General features: G+C 41.4%; 3 protein-coding genes across 7 annotated transcripts in view; 1 reads left to right on the plus strand and 2 right to left on the minus strand.

The window, feature by feature from the left end:
- Nucleotides 1-2,352, minus strand: part of odf2b (outer dense fiber of sperm tails 2b) — a 21,080-nt gene extending 18,728 nt beyond the window's left edge. For 3 of the 5 annotated variants that reach the window (XM_061816326.1, XM_061816324.1, XM_061816323.1), the window contains exon 1: nucleotides 1,819-2,352. In XM_061816326.1, the coding sequence (XP_061672310.1) occupies nucleotides 1,819-1,932 (114 nt within the window). In that variant the 5' untranslated portion in view covers nucleotides 1,933-2,352. The remainder of the gene's footprint in view (nucleotides 1-1,818) is intronic. The other 2 variants (XM_061816327.1, XM_061816325.1) reach the window with 2 other exon arrangements.
- A 226-nt stretch (nucleotides 2,353-2,578) lies between these two features.
- si:ch211-51h9.7 (uncharacterized protein LOC558400 homolog) lies at nucleotides 2,579-3,723 on the plus strand. Its single transcript, XM_061816331.1, has 2 exons — nucleotides 2,579-3,110; nucleotides 3,569-3,723. The coding sequence occupies exons 1-2, from the start codon at nucleotides 2,729-2,731 to the stop codon at nucleotides 3,721-3,723; spliced, it is 537 nt and encodes a 178-aa protein (XP_061672315.1). The 5' UTR covers nucleotides 2,579-2,728.
- Nucleotides 3,724-3,756: 33 nt separating this feature from the next.
- Nucleotides 3,757-7,968, minus strand: seta (SET nuclear proto-oncogene a). The gene is made up of 8 exons (XM_061816328.1): nucleotides 7,726-7,968; nucleotides 6,802-6,859; nucleotides 5,592-5,734; nucleotides 5,405-5,508; nucleotides 5,218-5,331; nucleotides 4,934-5,104; nucleotides 4,704-4,835; nucleotides 3,757-4,633 (listed from the first exon to the last, which is right to left on the minus strand). The coding sequence occupies exons 1-8, from the start codon at nucleotides 7,796-7,798 to the stop codon at nucleotides 4,610-4,612; spliced, it is 819 nt and encodes a 272-aa protein (XP_061672312.1). The 5' UTR covers nucleotides 7,799-7,968; the 3' UTR covers nucleotides 3,757-4,609.
- Nucleotides 7,969-16,430: the final 8,462 nt, after the last annotated feature.

The following is a 16,430-nucleotide window of genomic DNA, read 5'->3' on the forward strand; positions in this document are numbered from 1 at the left end:
GATTCAGTTTTCAAGGTATTCCAGGTAGTCTTTTACACCTGGGAGATGACCCAGATGGATTTCTCAGGAATATTCAATGTACAATTACGCTTTGGATAGATTGGATCAATGTTTACGTTAACTGACAATGACAAGTATGACTCCGGCTTTAGCACACACATCAACCATGTATTTGCTTCCACAATCAACAGCTGTAACCACGTAATTATCAAATACTTCAATTTCCACGCACATCATTCTCAAATCGTTGTTGGGTATTTTTTTCATCAGGACTGCCAGGTACACATAAATACCGACTATTACAGTATCCACGATTGTTTGTGGACATTGTGAGTGATCCAGTGTATCCTTGACGCTGATTGGCTGTCACGGTACAGCGTTACGCGAATGTGAGTTAATGCACAGGTACTTGGATATTGACTGCCAAGTCTTACGCCAAAGTCTTGACGATATCCAATCCCAACGTTTTGCAAGCACTTTGGTTTTCAAAGGTGATTGCATACATTTCAGGAAAAAAAAAGTTCTCAAAACACGTCACAGACCTTTTTTGACCAAGTACATACATAAACCAGTAGGGAAAAAAATATTTTGATGGCATAGGACATTCAATATAACATTTTAAATGTTTGACAAATCCAAATCAATAATTTAATACCAATACTCCCTTTAGAATTAATATGTAACAACAAAACTTACTGAATTTATCATGAACAAAAGATGCTGCTCCCAAGCAAAATGAAGCTTTGTCCCCGGAAATGTAAACAAAATCCTGCAAACGGTATATCCCACTCCAGGTACATGCAAGGTAAGTTGTCTGGTTTTAATAAACTATTTTGTGGAAAGAGGGTGCTAGGAAATATGCTAAGGATGAAAAGAATTTATTTTTTTGAAAAATATTTTATCCCCCCCACCCAAAAAAAAACCAATCTATCAATTGAATTAATTAACTGCCCAGCCCCAGTATAGTATAGTAACATTCTAGTTTAGCGTAGCGTGTTATAGTGTAGTATAATAATATTCTAGTCTGGCATTATCTACTGACTAGATGATGCTAAAATAGAATATAATTATTGACTAGATTCTCGTCACAGTAATAGTTCATCATATGGAGTCTATTATGCTAATAGTATAGTTTTTTTTTAATAGGCTAGTCTCTTGAAATAGTCTACACACCATTACCATAGACTATACCCTAACCACACTCTAAACATATATTAAACTATTAAACTTTATTAAGACTATGAGACGAGACACAAGTCTAATACAGTCGAATAAATTAATAGTCTGGTTAATTCAGATGTAATGTAGTAACAGTCTCGTCCAGCATTGTCTAGTTCAGCATGATCGAATCATCCAAACTCTCATATTGTAATAGTTTAGCATAGTCTTGTCCAGCATAGTCGAGTATAGTAGTGAACTCGTCTAGTAAAGGTCTGGTATAGTACAGTTTCGCCTAGTCTCTCCTAATCAAGTCAAGTCAAGTTTATCATACCTTAGTTTAGTCTACAGTGACAAGTTCAGGGTGTACCCCGCCTCTCACTCCAAGTCTCCAGCAGATCCGTTTGAGGATTAGCAATTTCGTAGATTCTGTACTGGTCTAACCCAGAAAAATCAAGATTTGTGATATTCTAGTGTAGTAATAGTCATTTCAGTAGTTTGGCCTGAACATTCCTGTTCTTCTCCAGATGGACACCAAATATATCAGATAGAAATACTGTAATAAGTCCGGTTAGAGGACAGACAGTTACTTATTTAGATCATAAATAATACAATCAATGCCTTTTAAAATGAGGTACAGTATATTGTATTTGTATTCACCGACTGCGGGGTCCTGCAGGGGCTCCTTCTCATGTGAACGTGCACCGGTGTGCTCTCCACGACGTGGACGTGCACCGGAGGAGGAGATTGTTTCGGAGAATGTCTTGTTCTCATTCTTTCCCGACGTCAAACTCAACCTCATTGCGCATTTTACCGAAAAAAAAAAACTCTCCGGATCATTAAAAAGAAACAACAACACACCATTCAACTGGTGAAGTCTTTTTCCACCCAACAAACGTAAGACTACAACAACTACGGACAAACTCTTCCATTGAACAGACTGGTGTTTGGAATCGTAAACCAACGCCTCCTGATTGGTCGTGAGGACTAACACACGCGCTCTCCGATTAGTCAATTTCAAGAATCGGGTTTTGCGATTGGCGGTGCCGCGTATGACTCGACGTTGCCCGTAGTTACTCTCCACTCAGCGATGGATAAAACGCAGCTAGGAAGACGTTTGCAGAAAAAAATAAATCAAGTTACTTCTATATTCATCAAATATTGCACTGCTGTTTTAGGTTGGAAAGCGGTTCAAATTGATGCACGCCTGCTTTTCTGACAGATGCAATATTCAATCATGACGTCATGTTTATCAACTACGCAGTTTCGGAAATGGAAAAGTCACACTTCCGGGTATGACCTAGCAAATAAAGAAGAGTAAAGATCGCTACAAATCCACTAAATCCCGTCGCTAACTGGCGGTGGTGTTTTTCTACAGCCGTGCATAGCCCCCCCCCCCCCCCCGTTTCAATAAAAATTAATAGATTTTTGAGGTTGCGAATTGCTTCGGAATTATAGTTCATGCTAAAAAGAAAGTCCTAACGCCTGCGCTAGCTGCTTGGCGACGGGTGTATCCATGCGCGACTGTCTGTGTCGCAGTGAGGCCTCCGCGTTTCGCGATTAATGTAAAATGGAAATAATCTCGTGTGTGTTTCTAATCGTGGCAGCCGCGTACAGGCCGGCAGCGGCGTGTGCTGCCACCCAGGCGGGGAAGACAACCAGCAGCGATACGCTCATCTTGTGCCGGGCTTGCGGACATGAATTGGCCTTCGGCTCGGACACCATCGCCACAGTGCACAGCCACATGGCGTTGTCCACCCGCAACGATACACTGCCCGGTGGCCGACGGGTGCACGTCCAGGTTTTCGAAAACCCGCACGGCCTCCAGTTTGAGCTGGTCACCTTCCGCAAGGCGGACGTCGACAAACGGTGGCCCGCGGAGAAGCTCTTTTCCTGGTTCCCCGGGTTCTCGTGGACCGTGGCCTCATGTCCGCGGTGTAGGACGCACTTAGGTGGGTCGAGGCCATTACAATGTCGTGCTCCCCACACTGGAAAGAAAATGAGACAAAACCTTTCCAACAAAGAAAGTTTGGAATGCTTTATAAAGGTTTCAAATTTTAACACCATAATCATTTAACGTACCCCTAAAAAGTACAACTAAGATTTCATATTTTAGCTAACATGAACAAGATCGAAATAATGCCAATTTGCTTTTCAGTCATCAAGAACATTAAAATTTGGAGGATAAAAAAAATAAAAATTGTAATTTTAATTCACTTCAACATTTTTAATACTTTTAACAAATCATTCAACTTGGGAAAGTCTAAAAAGAAAAAATACAAAAAAAAAAATCATTTATCTGTACATTTTTTTTCCAGATCCATTTTTAAGCAAGACTCCAATATTTAAGTTATCCAACACCGAACAGCATTTTTCTACCAAAGTTGCTGAGAAATTGTTGTCGTTCAAGGTTGGGCCTTTCAGCCGAACTCGTGGCCTGCCACCATTACGCCGTCCAAGTTTGAGTCTTCAGACCAGACCTTCCTGGCTCTCATCGTAGATCGTCTGCTGAGAGAAGACTATGCATCCAGCCTGCTGGTCACGCCAAAATCCTTCGTCAGCTGACCTACCATGTTTGAACACTCCCACACACGTGTATATACACATTAACATTTTATTATTGAAACAAAAAGTTTACACCTCAAACAGTTTCTTTCCCCACCGCCTAGCAGAATAAGGAAGGTGAAGCCAGGATGTCTTTTTTTTTTTTTATATCCGTGAAGTGAGCATGGGGAGGGAGGGGGCAAAATTTACAGGCTTTTTTTTTTCCCATTTTGTTTCTTTATTAAAAATGTCATTTCAAATGGATATCTGTAAAACAATACAATGAAAACAAAGGAAAAAAAAGTCCCATAGATATGGTTTCAAAATAACCACTCTTGCCCCCCCCCAGTCCATTTAACTCCCCTCCCTCCCCCACTAGTAGCCAACATGCCTCCCCCCCCTCCCTCTTAACATGAAAGGAATGAGCTGTTGGGGGTCAAAAAAGAAAAATGTCTTCAAAAATGCAAAATAAAAAGATGAGGTCTGCTAGTGCTAAGGTGACTACACCATGGCTTCTTCTCACCATACCTGGAAACAGGAGTACATCTGTGGGAAGTGTCTTCAAATTCTACACGTTTCTATTTTTATTTGACTTTTTCATTATTTATTATGTAATATCTTCAACAAGAGATGAACCCAGGGGGTTGTGTACGTACGTATACTCACAATTGGGGTGGAAAAAAAGTGCCGTTGGCCTTTTTCTTAAAGGGAAACGGAACCCGCGAGTGAAGAAGAGGAAGGCTTCAGAATGTCAAAAATGAAGCACACGCATGGACTTAAAACAACGACAAAAACAAACAGAACAAAACAAAAAAAATGAACAGCAAAATAAACCTTTGCTCCCGAGCATGACTTGATAAAGCAAATGGGGAATTAGAAAGGTGAGGAGGGTGCGGCCGGGGCCTTCTCAGTCGTCTTCTCCCTCGTCGTCCTGGGTAGAAAATCTCATTAGTTGTCAGGAACAGGGAAAAAATGAAAATTAAGCGACAAAATAATCTTACCTCTCCATCTTCTCCATCATCATCGTCGTCATCTTCTCCATCTTCGTCACCCTCCTCATCGATGTCTTCCAGGCCTTCCTCGTCCTCTTCATCCTCCTCTCCTTCACCTTCCTCGTCATCCATGTCAGGGACCTAACAACAACAAAACTGCTTAACACCCATTCCTTTTTTTTTTTTTTTTTTTTTAAAAATACAATTAAAAAAAAAAATGTTGGGTGGTTTTCACACACCAGGTAGTACTGCAACGGGTTAGGCCAGATGTCATCCTTAATGACTTCACCCAGCTCGTCGGCACCGGCATCGCCGTGGTCAGCGAACCAGGTGAAGAAGCTCTCGGGCTCTTCGTGTTGCCTCTTGCGGCCTGCTTTGTTCTGTGTCTGGCTGGAGCGCTTGGTCAGGTCCTGGGATGGGGACCAGAAACACAGGCCATTGGTTCCCGAGTGATATACTACAGTGTACTACTACTTTATTAATATTGCTTTAATGTTGACGATCCACTTTTTGGATACCTCACCTTTCCCGATTTCCATTTGATTTCTGTCGATTTTGAAGACGGGTCGCCGCTCTCGTTCAGGTGGAATTCTTTGGAAAGGACTTTGTTTTCAAAGTACGGGTTCTCGTCAAAATACTGCAAGAAGAGATTGCCGTTAACAGCGCCTCCATTTTGCAGTGAGTGGGAATACGGGTTCAGATGTACTTACAAAATCTATTCTGTAACCTGACTTTATGTCTTCAAACTCTGTCACCTCCACCCGGCTCAGGTAGTGAAGCGCCTCTTCATCCTCCTCCCCCAGCAGGGCAGATACTACAGGAGAAAATGAAAACTGAGTGAATAAACATTGGGGTCACAGCCGGAGGCCGTCTGGCCGCGTGACTCAGGGTCCCCACCTTGTGGATGGTTGACAAATGTGGTGACCCAAAAGTTGGGGATTTTGGCGATCAGTTCCGATCTCTTCTGAAAGAACGGCTGACGGAGTTTGTTGTATTTCTGTTCTACTTTCAGGATCTCCTCACTGGCCTGCTCGTTCAACCTGCTCAAAAGAATATTGCAATTATCAGTAAAATAAATAAATAAATAAAAAACGATACTTGACAATGTCTTCCACTTTTTAAATCTGAGTACTTTATAATGTACCTCTTGGGCTTAAAAACAACCAAACTTATTTTACAACATTAACTTGGAAATTTTACATTGCTTTACTGATGAATTCTAATTCTAAGAATTGTTAACTTTTATCAAGTTCCCAGTCATGATTGGACTCGCTCAAGCATGCACACAAATTTCATTTTCTCTCAGCTAAAATGTATTTTTTCTGGCCTTTCATTGACACTTTTGTTTATGCTATCACAAATCATTGCGAAAATGTCGTAGTATATACACGCCATAAAATTCCAATTCTAAACCCATTCAGTGGGTGTTGCCTGTTTTTTAAAAGTATATCTGTGTATTGCCAATTGTTATTTTTAAAACACAAAAATTGACTTTGCTAGACAATGATAACTCATTGGTAAAAATAAATGTTCTCTTAACAAATCTTAACTGATTTAGTAGTATCTGCCTAGACCATAAATATTAATTCCAAGCTTGACGTAGACAAATGATTTAAAGTACAATTTATCGAAGTTCATTAATCAATTAATTCAGTAATGATTACTCAAATCTGCTTGATCTCATGCATGCAACTAACTGTAAAGTGATGGACTTTGAACTTTCCCCATTTATTAACATTAAATCGTAAGAAATTGAGAAATTTGTGGGAAAATTACTAATCAAATTTATGCTGCTTATTTATAGTAAAACTAGCCAAATAGTTTAAAGATAAAATTCAAGAATTTTTCCCTTTGAAAAGTACATCTTATTCATTTGGTGTAGTGAGTAGATAGACTGCCGTTTTTGCTTTTATCCTTGACTTCATTTCCTTAAAATTAGTTGTGTGTACATACTGAGCATTTTGTGTTCGTAGTGCGCCAATACAAATTCTGGTCTGAAATGAAAGTTTCCAAAAAAAACACTGCATACACTCATCATATGATGGAGAACAAGATGAGTAAGAAATCGTATCAGTGTAAGACAAAGACTGCTCAATGATGAAATTACCTGTCGATTTCATTTTGAACTTCATCAATGTGTTCGATAGCTTCTTGCTGCTCTTTCTCTGTTGGGAGGTGGAAATATAACGTTAGAACAATTTTGTATTATGCCAAAAAAGTGAAAATGTATGAAGAGGACGGTCTCTAAAAAGCGATTAAAACAAATTTGGTAAAGCTTAAAAGGGCTGGAATCAAGTGTAAATAAAGATTAAGCATCTATCATAGTGGTGGGACATGGAGTCTAGGGTTGCGTTCACGGCCAATCACGCGATTCGTGGCTCGTTGTTTCCTGCCGGCTGCTGGCCGCCTCAGAGGCCGCGTGGTTTAAATGTGGGACACACGACTCGACTGTTCCAGTGCGAGCTAGCCAGCAGCCCGTCTGCAAAAAGACCCTAACTTCAGTTAAGCACCCATTTTGCTAAGTAGTAAGACCACGCCATTTGCGTATTTTTTTCAAATTGCCTTTAAACGCAACAAAAACGTCGTCGGAATAGCGTTAGGTAACAGCTACAACAACAACACGCTAGCACACGCGCAAAAAATGAAAGAGGGGACTTATTCTTGCGCTTGCTTCACGTCACAATGGGCTGAAATTGCGATTCACATGAAAGTTAAAGCGCGCAATCACAACTCGTGAGGCTCTAAAGGGAGCTAGAGATGCTAATAAATGGAGGAGCGGAGGGGGGAAGCTAGGTAACATGGCTTCCCCCCGTGCCCGACAACAGCACGCTAAGCTAACAAAACGAGCTACAATGTGAACGGGCGGACGCGAAAAGGTCGAATGAGAAACAAAGCGCGAGGCAACGAGAGCAAAAGTCGAGCCGGGCGATTAAAAGCGAAACGCGGCCACGCGTCGAAAATGCGTTGAGGGGAAGAAAGTGAGGGGGGAAAATGGCGGTGAAACAAGGAGGCCGCCATGGCGCTTACTTACCGGAGGTCTCGTCCGCTCCGTCGTGGTTCGAATTGAGCTCCTTTTTACTCACTTTCGCCGCGGAGGCCGACATGTTTGGTCGCGAGGGGAGCAAAGAAGAACAAGAAGGGGGGGTTTTGTTCTCTGCAGAGACAAGAGAGCGCGGCTCAATGGGCGTAAAGTTGAGGCGAGATGAGGGGGGAGAAAAAAAAGCCACCAACGTGCTGCTGGCGTGCGCGCACACACAATGTGAGTGAGCGAGCGATCTCGCACAAAGTAAGCTAGGAGGCGCTGGTGGGCGGATCGAGCCAAAACGTCGAGAGCGACGTTGCTGTTGATATTGACGGAGACCGTTGTGATTATCGACCCAGCACAAAACGAATTGGCTATTCATTTCTTGATCGTCATGCATGACATTTTACTATTAAAGTGTTTCATTTTTGACCCTTATTCGTGTGCAGGAGGATTCTTCCTCAGCTGTGGTTGTGTGCAAAAGGAAGTTGAGTATGATGCTTTTGAATAAATATATGCTGTTTTGTGTGTGTGTGTGTGTGTGTGTGTGTGTGTGTGTGTATATTTGCACCAAGACTCAATAGGTGAAGAATCTTAACGGGTGCAAAGGGTCTGATCGTGTCGATAACCTCAAATAACATCCTGGATTCAAAATAAAAGAACCACAGAAAGACGTTAAGTTTGTCTAGAGACAGAAGTATCATGCGGTCTCTCCAGACTTGTGTCGCACTAAACCTGGTTTTACAAGTACAGAGTGATGGAATTGTTTGAGTCACTTACCCGGGAGATCATTTTGTGCAATAGAGTTCTTTGTTTGGCCTGCAAACTTGGACTTAAAAACATTTCCCTCATACTAGTCCAGGTCTAATGAGGAAAATCTCAAGAGCATTGTTAGATGCTATGTTTATGTTCAAGAGGATAAGTTTACTATAACTGGAAATGTGCCTGTACAGAATAGAGTACAGCGCGGGTGTCAAACTCAAGGCCTCGGGGGCCAGATCCGGCACGCCACATGATTTTATGTGGCCCACAAAGACTGGTTAAAATCTGTACCAAAATTTCAATTGGTCATGTCATGAATGATCGTGTTTAGATAGTGCAATCATTTTTGTTATCAATCATGAACAACAGTATGGATGAAAAACCCATTACCCTTGAATTCCGATTCCAAAACCAGTTCATAAACGTCGTCGGTAAATATGAGGGGATTAAAGATTTTTAGGGATTCAGTCAAAACGGCCTTCTTGAGGGAAACCGTAACCACAATATGGCTCGTGACAAAAAAACGAGTTTCCTTTCCTTCCTTTCCAAATTGAGTATGGCACCAGGACCAGCCAAAGGAAAAGGTACACAATAACTTTATTACTGTTCTGATCTTGTTTGTGCACATCCCTTTATTAAGACAATGAAAATTTCTATTTACCAATAAACATAATACAAGAAAGGTTTTACATTCATATATGATCATTTGGATGGTGATTGAGTGTTTGAAAAAAATGCACACGTCTTATTTGACAAAATTGCAAAAACTGTCTTATTTTTGTCTCATGCATCCATTTTAAGCATTCAAACAAAATAACGACAATGTATTGGAACAATTGTTCTGCTCTATTGTTCCTCCATTTTTTTCTAGTTAGCAATAAACTTTGCCCCAAATCTGTACAGTGAGAATGCCAAATCACAATCTCCCCAAACGATTCCAGAATTGATATCGGCGATACGGGCCCTAAATGACTTGGTATCCGATCGATATCATAATCCTGCAGTATCTCGCAGTGCTACCGGGAGTCCCACTTGCTCGCCTCCAGTAGGCGGCCTCCCCGCTCCGCGCTGCGGCCCGCCCACCAGCCAGGAAGTCCGCCGTCGAACTCCGCCTCTCAAAATAGGGCTTCGTCCGAGCAGCATCGCTAGACCTCGTATAAAACCGGTTAACAAATAAAAATGGTGATAATTTAAAAAAAATAAATAAAAAGTCTTCGTTTTAAAATTTAATTGGAATGTCGGACATTTTATTCCTTACGTGAACTCAACGTTTTTGTAGGTCAAATGTGTCGTTGTCGACTGTTCCTCTCCACCTTTTAAACCTCTTCAATGGCGTTTGTCGGTCGCGCGCTGCGTTCAAAGGCTAATTGCGACGAGGATTTTCGCCTTGAAGTGGCCGCGTTTATTACATTCGTCACTCAATTTACATTAAACGGCAACACGTTGCGCAGAAGTTGTCCCCTTAATTTTGTCCAGCTCGTTAGTTGCAACAAAATGTGGAAAAAACATACCATATTACAGTTCGGATTCACTGACTGTTACGGTTTCAGGCTCTCCGTGAAGGCAACTTCTGACCAGCCATTTTAAAAGAGATTGGAAGACGAGTGATTGACTTCAGAACCTCTTCCACTTCCTACGTTGACTTTTCAAACTTCATTAGGGATAGCAAAAAATGTTAACCTATGTCATATTCACGTTCACATTGATTTGATACCTAGTTAGATGTGATTTTAAATCATCCCAAAAGGTAACACTAGACCAGCTAGCTAAAATAATGCTTTCAGGCATAGCTAGTGTCAGTCTGTCATCTAATACATAACAAAAAACAACACGTCCAACACGGGTTTATATTTAAATACTTCAATATCCACATCAAATGTGACAAAATGTTCTATACTACTGCTCAAGATAGGATTCGTTGTTATGGCTGACTGCTGAAAAGATGCTTTAAAGCAGTTGCTCTTAAATATAAGCCACATTTTGGAAAATAAAATGAGCACATTAAAATGTATTAAATATGAAAGTTAAATTAAAATGGTAGAAAAACAAATGTTTAAAAACTTTTAAAACATATAAGATGTAAATGTACCAAAAATGAAAAACTGAACTTCAGTAAATAAATGTAATGGACTGGGTTAAAAAATGTTTAAGCAAATGTAACATTATGCACAATTAAAACATGAAGGGATTCTTTTGCATTCCACTTGAGAGTGAGCAGACCACTGGTAGCACACGCATTATTGAAAAGTACTGCATAAAGTTAATCATCGTACACATAAAAAGATTACCTGCTTCTGCTTATTTTATTTATGTATAGAAAGGCCACTTTCTCAAAATGCAGCCAAACAGACCAAATAAAATAAATGTCTTGCAATTTTGAGACATAACAGAAGAGTCTTGTTAACAAGTAGATCACTGAGTGAATGGATTTAAAAAAAAATAAAAAATGCATTTTAAGTGAAGTCAGGGTTCAAAATGGTCAAGAAGTGAGACATTTTTTCAGCTTCCAGACACTGTCAGCGTGTCACTGAAAGCTCAAAAAAAGATTCCTCCTCCCCTGAACTTTCAGTTGTCAATCAATGACGTGCCTCCTGTCATAGCTCCTCCTAAGCGGGGAGAGAAGAATTTGCAGTGATGCAAATAGCACACGCTCTCATGGGCCACCACAGAGAGACATTCTGGTGCAGCCACCCTATTGTGGCCATTCAGATTCAGTGGGCTGTTAATCGACAGCATCCCAAGGATGAGGAGGGTGAAAAGTCATCTGAGTAGGGGGATTGTGCAGGTGCATGCAGTGCTCTGGTCCAACCATCAGCGGCCACAGCCGGATGAATTTTGTTCCCCTTCACCTCCTCCTTGCCCCGCGACGCATGTGCCTGATGGCCTAACGCCAATGCGCCGGACCTCACGCCGGTTCTCTAACCACTGGCAAGCTGGGAAGTGGCCAGTAGGGCAACAGATCCCATTCGGTTGGCAACGCACGTGAGGGCAGACAGCAGACACTGTAGCACAAGTAACACAAAAGACTTTAGACTTCAGGGATGATGTGTTTTTTTTCCAAGTTAAGGGTGTAATTTGATGGCCAATTGCACACTCTACCAGTAGTAATGGCTTTAGGTTATAAAGAATGAGAAAGTGCATGAAATAACGGGCCTTGGTGTTTATATGATGGGGGGAGGGCGTCATGCTAGAACTGCCCCTGCCTGCTGATGTCACAGGGCTAGTTTTGTAGGCCAGCCCACCCAAAAAAATCTGCATAAAAGAGTGTCTTAAAATATATTTCAACAGTTCAGTAGAATTTTGTATTCAATCAGGGTTTGCACATTTTCAGCAATGTCAAAATTCATTGTCGCTAGAAACAAATGTGAGTTTGATTGCACTGCAACATCAAGATTTTTGCCTCATTCATTTGAGAAATGATATGTAGCTTTGTATTCATTTCAGGCAGTCCCTGAAGGCAATATCTGACCATGCAGCCATCTTGAAGACTGTAGTCAGATTTTTATTTTCCATTTATCCCCCAGATGGCGCCCCTTTCCAACCATTCAACACATGCAACAATATTTCACCTGTTTTACTCACTTTCCAGAGTGCCTTGTACTGGTTTCATAAAACTCAAACTACGTCATGCAATCAATTATGGACTGCATGGACTGTTCTAGTACTAGTTTCTAAGTATATTCTAGTTTCTAAATTCTAGTTACGCGTGTTAGCCATGTGGCAATGAACTTTTCACAACGTGTTTGGAAGATAGTCAATAGTTCTAAAATAAAAAAATTCAAGCTGTTCATCGCCACACTCAGTCAAAATCGACTGTCAAACCAAACATAAAATTAAGAAAATCACATATTGTGTGTTCAACCAAACCACATTAACGTTGTTTAATGAAATTCAGCTGTCTTAATGCTAACACATAATGTAAAACACCTTAGAGGGGGCGAACGAAACTAGCATTGACATTGCAGTCATTTTGAAACCTTTAAACAATTCATATTTCTACACAGGCTGTAACAACAGAGTGTCTGTACTCCTTGTCCTCAGTCGGGTTTGCTGTCACCCATCCAAGCTGACTTTGAATGAGAAGATGGGTTCGTCCTGAACACACATTGCCACATACAGATAATTTAGTCTTCAATTAATTTAGGAAATACTCACAGACATATTCTTCACCTTATGTGAAAGAGAAGCAGTATTATTGCACCTTAGTAGCGAATGTCTTCCGTTTATCATCAACTCGACGCGCAGTACAGCTGTATGAATTATACCGCCCCCTAATGGCTCAGGCGTGCACAGCAGGAGCGGCACAATCCCATGAAATTATCATGGAGCACTGAACTGTTTAATTTTTACATTCAATTGATCATGTTAACTGTTGCAGACCTACGTATAACAATCAAATGACTGATTTTTATTACGAATGATTATTTTGATAATCCTTTGATATTTTTTTTAATTTGATCACCGAATCGGATGAAAAACATCAACTTTGATCACTTTATTTGAAAACGGCATTGTTTCAAATTCATAGTGCAGAAAACAAACAGAAAACCAGTTACTAGTTTGGTCCACAAGAAAAGCAAAAATATTGATCTTCTTCTTTCTTTTCCTTTCGGCTTGTCCCGTTAGGGGTCGCCACAGCGTGTCATCTTTTGCCATCTTAGCCTATCTCCTGCATCTTCCTCTCTAACCCCAACTGCCCTCATGTCTTCCCTCACCACATCCATAAACCTTCTCTTTGGTCTTCCTCTCGCTCTTTTGCCTGGGAGCTCCATCCTCAGCATCCTTCTACCAATATACTCACTCTCTCGCCTCTGAACATGTCCAAACCATCGAAGTCTGCTCTCTCGAATCTTGTCTCCAAAACATCCAACTTTGGCTGTCCCTCTAATGAGCTCATTTCTAATCCTATCCAACCTGCTCACTCCTAGCGAGAACCTCAACATCTTCATTTCTGCTACCTCCAGTTCTTCTTCCTTTTGTTTCTTCAGTGCCACCGTCTCTAATCCGTACATCATGGCCGGCCTCACCACTGTTTTGTAAACTTTGCCCTTCGTCCTAGCAGAGACTCTTCTGTCACATAACTCACCGGACACCTTTCGCCAGCTGTTCCAACCTGCTTGGACCCGTTTCTTCACTTCCTGACCACACTCTCCATTGCACTGTATTGTTGACCCCAAGTATTTGAAGTCGTCCACCCTCGCTATCTCTTCTCCCTGTAGCCTCACTCTTCCCCCTCCACTTTTCTCATCAACGCACATATATTCTGTTTTACTTCAGCTAATCTTCATTCCTCTCCTTTCCAGTGCATGTCTCCATCTTTCTAATTGTTCCTCTGCATGCTCCCTGCTTTCACTGCAGATCACAATATCATCTGCGAACATCATAGGCCAAGGGGATTCCAGTCTAACCTCATCTGTCAGCCTATCCATTACCACTGCAAACAGGAAGGGGCTCAGAGCTAATCCCTGATGCAGTCCCACCTCCACCTTAAATTCCTCTGTCACACCTAAGGCACACCTCACCATTGTTCTGCTGCCATCATACATGTCCTGTACTATTTTAACATACTTGTCTGCCACACCAGACTTACGCATGCGGTACCACAGTTCCTCTCTTGGTACTCTGTCATAGGCTTTCTGTAGATCCACAAAGACACAATGTAGCTCCTTTTCTGTACTTTTCCACTACCATCCTCAAGGCAAATAATGCATCTGTGGTACTCTTTCTAGGTATGAAACCATACTGTTGCTCGCAGATACTTACTTCTGTCCTGAGTCTAGCCTACACTACTCTTTCCCATAACTTCATTGTGTGGCTCATCAACTTTATTCCTCTATAGTTCCCACAGCTCTTTGTTCTTAAAAATGGGAACTAAAACACTTTTCCTCCATTCTTCAGGCATCTTTTCACCCGCTAGTATTCTGTTGAATAAGTTGGACAAAAACTCCACAGTCATCTCTCCAAATTGCTTCCATACCTCCACTGGTATGTCATCAGGACCAACTGCCTTTTCATTTTTCATCCTTTGTAGTGCCTTTCTGACTTCCCCCTTAGTAATCATTTCCACTTCCTGCTCCTTCACTCTTGCCTCTTCAACTCTTCCTTCTCTCTCATTTTCTTCATTCATCAACTTCTCAAAGTATTCTTTCCATCTATTTAGCACACTAGTGGCACCAGTCAACACATTTCCATCTGTGTCCTTGATCACCCTTACCTGCTGCACATCCTTCCCATCTCTATCCATCTGTCTGGCCAACCTGTAGAGATCCTTTTTCTCCTTCTTTTGTGTCCAACCTGGTGTACATGTCGTCATATGCCTCTTGTTTAGCCTTTGTCCTACGTCGCATCTCGATGTACTCCTATCGCCTCTCCTCAGTCCTCTCAGTGTCCTACTTCCTCTTTGCTAATACCTTTCCTTGTATGACTTCCTCTATTTTGGGGTTCCGCCACCAAGTCTCCTTCTCCTCTTTACTACCAGAAGACAGACCAAGTACTCCTCTGTCTGTCTCTCTCGTCTCCCTGGCTCTAGTAGTCCAGTCTTCCGAGAGCTTCTGCTGTCCATCGAGAGCCTGTCTCACCTCTTTCCGAAAGGCCGCACAACATTCTTCCTTTCTCAGCTTCCACCACATGGTTCTCTGCTCTACCTTTGTCTTCTTAATCTTCCTACCCACCACCAGAGTCATCCTACACACTACCATCCTATTCTGTCGAGCTACACTCTCCCCTACCACTACTTTACAGTCAGTAACCTCATTCAGATTACATCGTCTGCACAAAATATAATCCCCCTGCGTGCTTCTACCTCCGCTCTTGTAGGTCACTATATGTTCCTCCCTCTTCTGGAAATAAGTGTTCACTACAGCCATCTCCATCCTTTTTGCAATGTCCACCACCATCTGTCCCTCAAAGTTCCTTTCCTGGATGCCGTACTTACCCATCACTTCTTCATCGCCCCCTCCATTTCTCTTCCCATTTACTCCGTGGTAGAATAATTTAAACCCTGCTCCTAAACTTCTAGCCTTGCTACCTTTCCACGTGCTCTCTTGGATGCACAGAATATCAACCTTTCTCCTAATCATCATGTCAACCAACTCCTGAGCTTTTCCTGTCATAGTCCCAACATTCAAAGTCCTCACACTCAGTTGTAGGCTCTGTGCATTCCTCTTTTTCTTCTGACGATGGATCCGGTTTCCTCCTCTTCTTTGATTGATTGATCATTGTTTTCCAAAACAAAATCAGCTGTTTGCAAATGTCTATTTTTGATTAATAATAAAGATAATCAGCCTTCTTTCGTGGAGGACTATCGAAAGATGATACTATTTATTGTTGAGAGGTTGAAATTCAGAGGAGTTGAACAATTTGAAGGAAAAAAAAGTCCTCTAACTACTACTTATTCAAATATGGTCAATTAATTGTTGCACTTACAGTTATTGGTGTACGATTTTTAAAATTTTTACTTTACTCACTTTACATACTTTACAATGCTTTTTTTCTGACTAAAAAATTGGGGAAAAAAATCTGGTGTATTTTGTTGCGGTGGAATAGATAAACAGCATCTCTATTCATTGCAACGGCAAAAAATGTGTTTTGACTCAAAATGCACAACTTTTAAGGTGAAGCACCACTGCAAATATTGTCATTTAGATAATTTATTTCAAGAAATGACAAAAAATAAATACAATTTCCAGGGGGTGAAGTATTTATTTTTTCCCAAAACTGTATGTATGTTGCATGTTGGTCTTCCCCCAAATCTAAGATTTGATTTTTTTAAAGTGTTTTTGTACTGGTCTGTCACAGAGGGTGCCCCCAGTAACGTGTCCCGAGTTTGTCTGGCTTCTCTGCACGTGACCATGCGGGCCCAAAGCAAGCAATCGCTGCTGGCACCCTACAGAAGTCCCACCCCACCCTCCTCTTCCTCCTCCTCCTCCTCTTCCTCGTCCCCAAGGAGAGCA

Source organism: Syngnathoides biaculeatus, chromosome 4, assembly GCF_019802595.1.
Source record: "Syngnathoides biaculeatus isolate LvHL_M chromosome 4, ASM1980259v1, whole genome shotgun sequence".
NCBI lineage: Eukaryota > Metazoa > Chordata > Actinopteri > Syngnathiformes > Syngnathidae > Syngnathoides > Syngnathoides biaculeatus.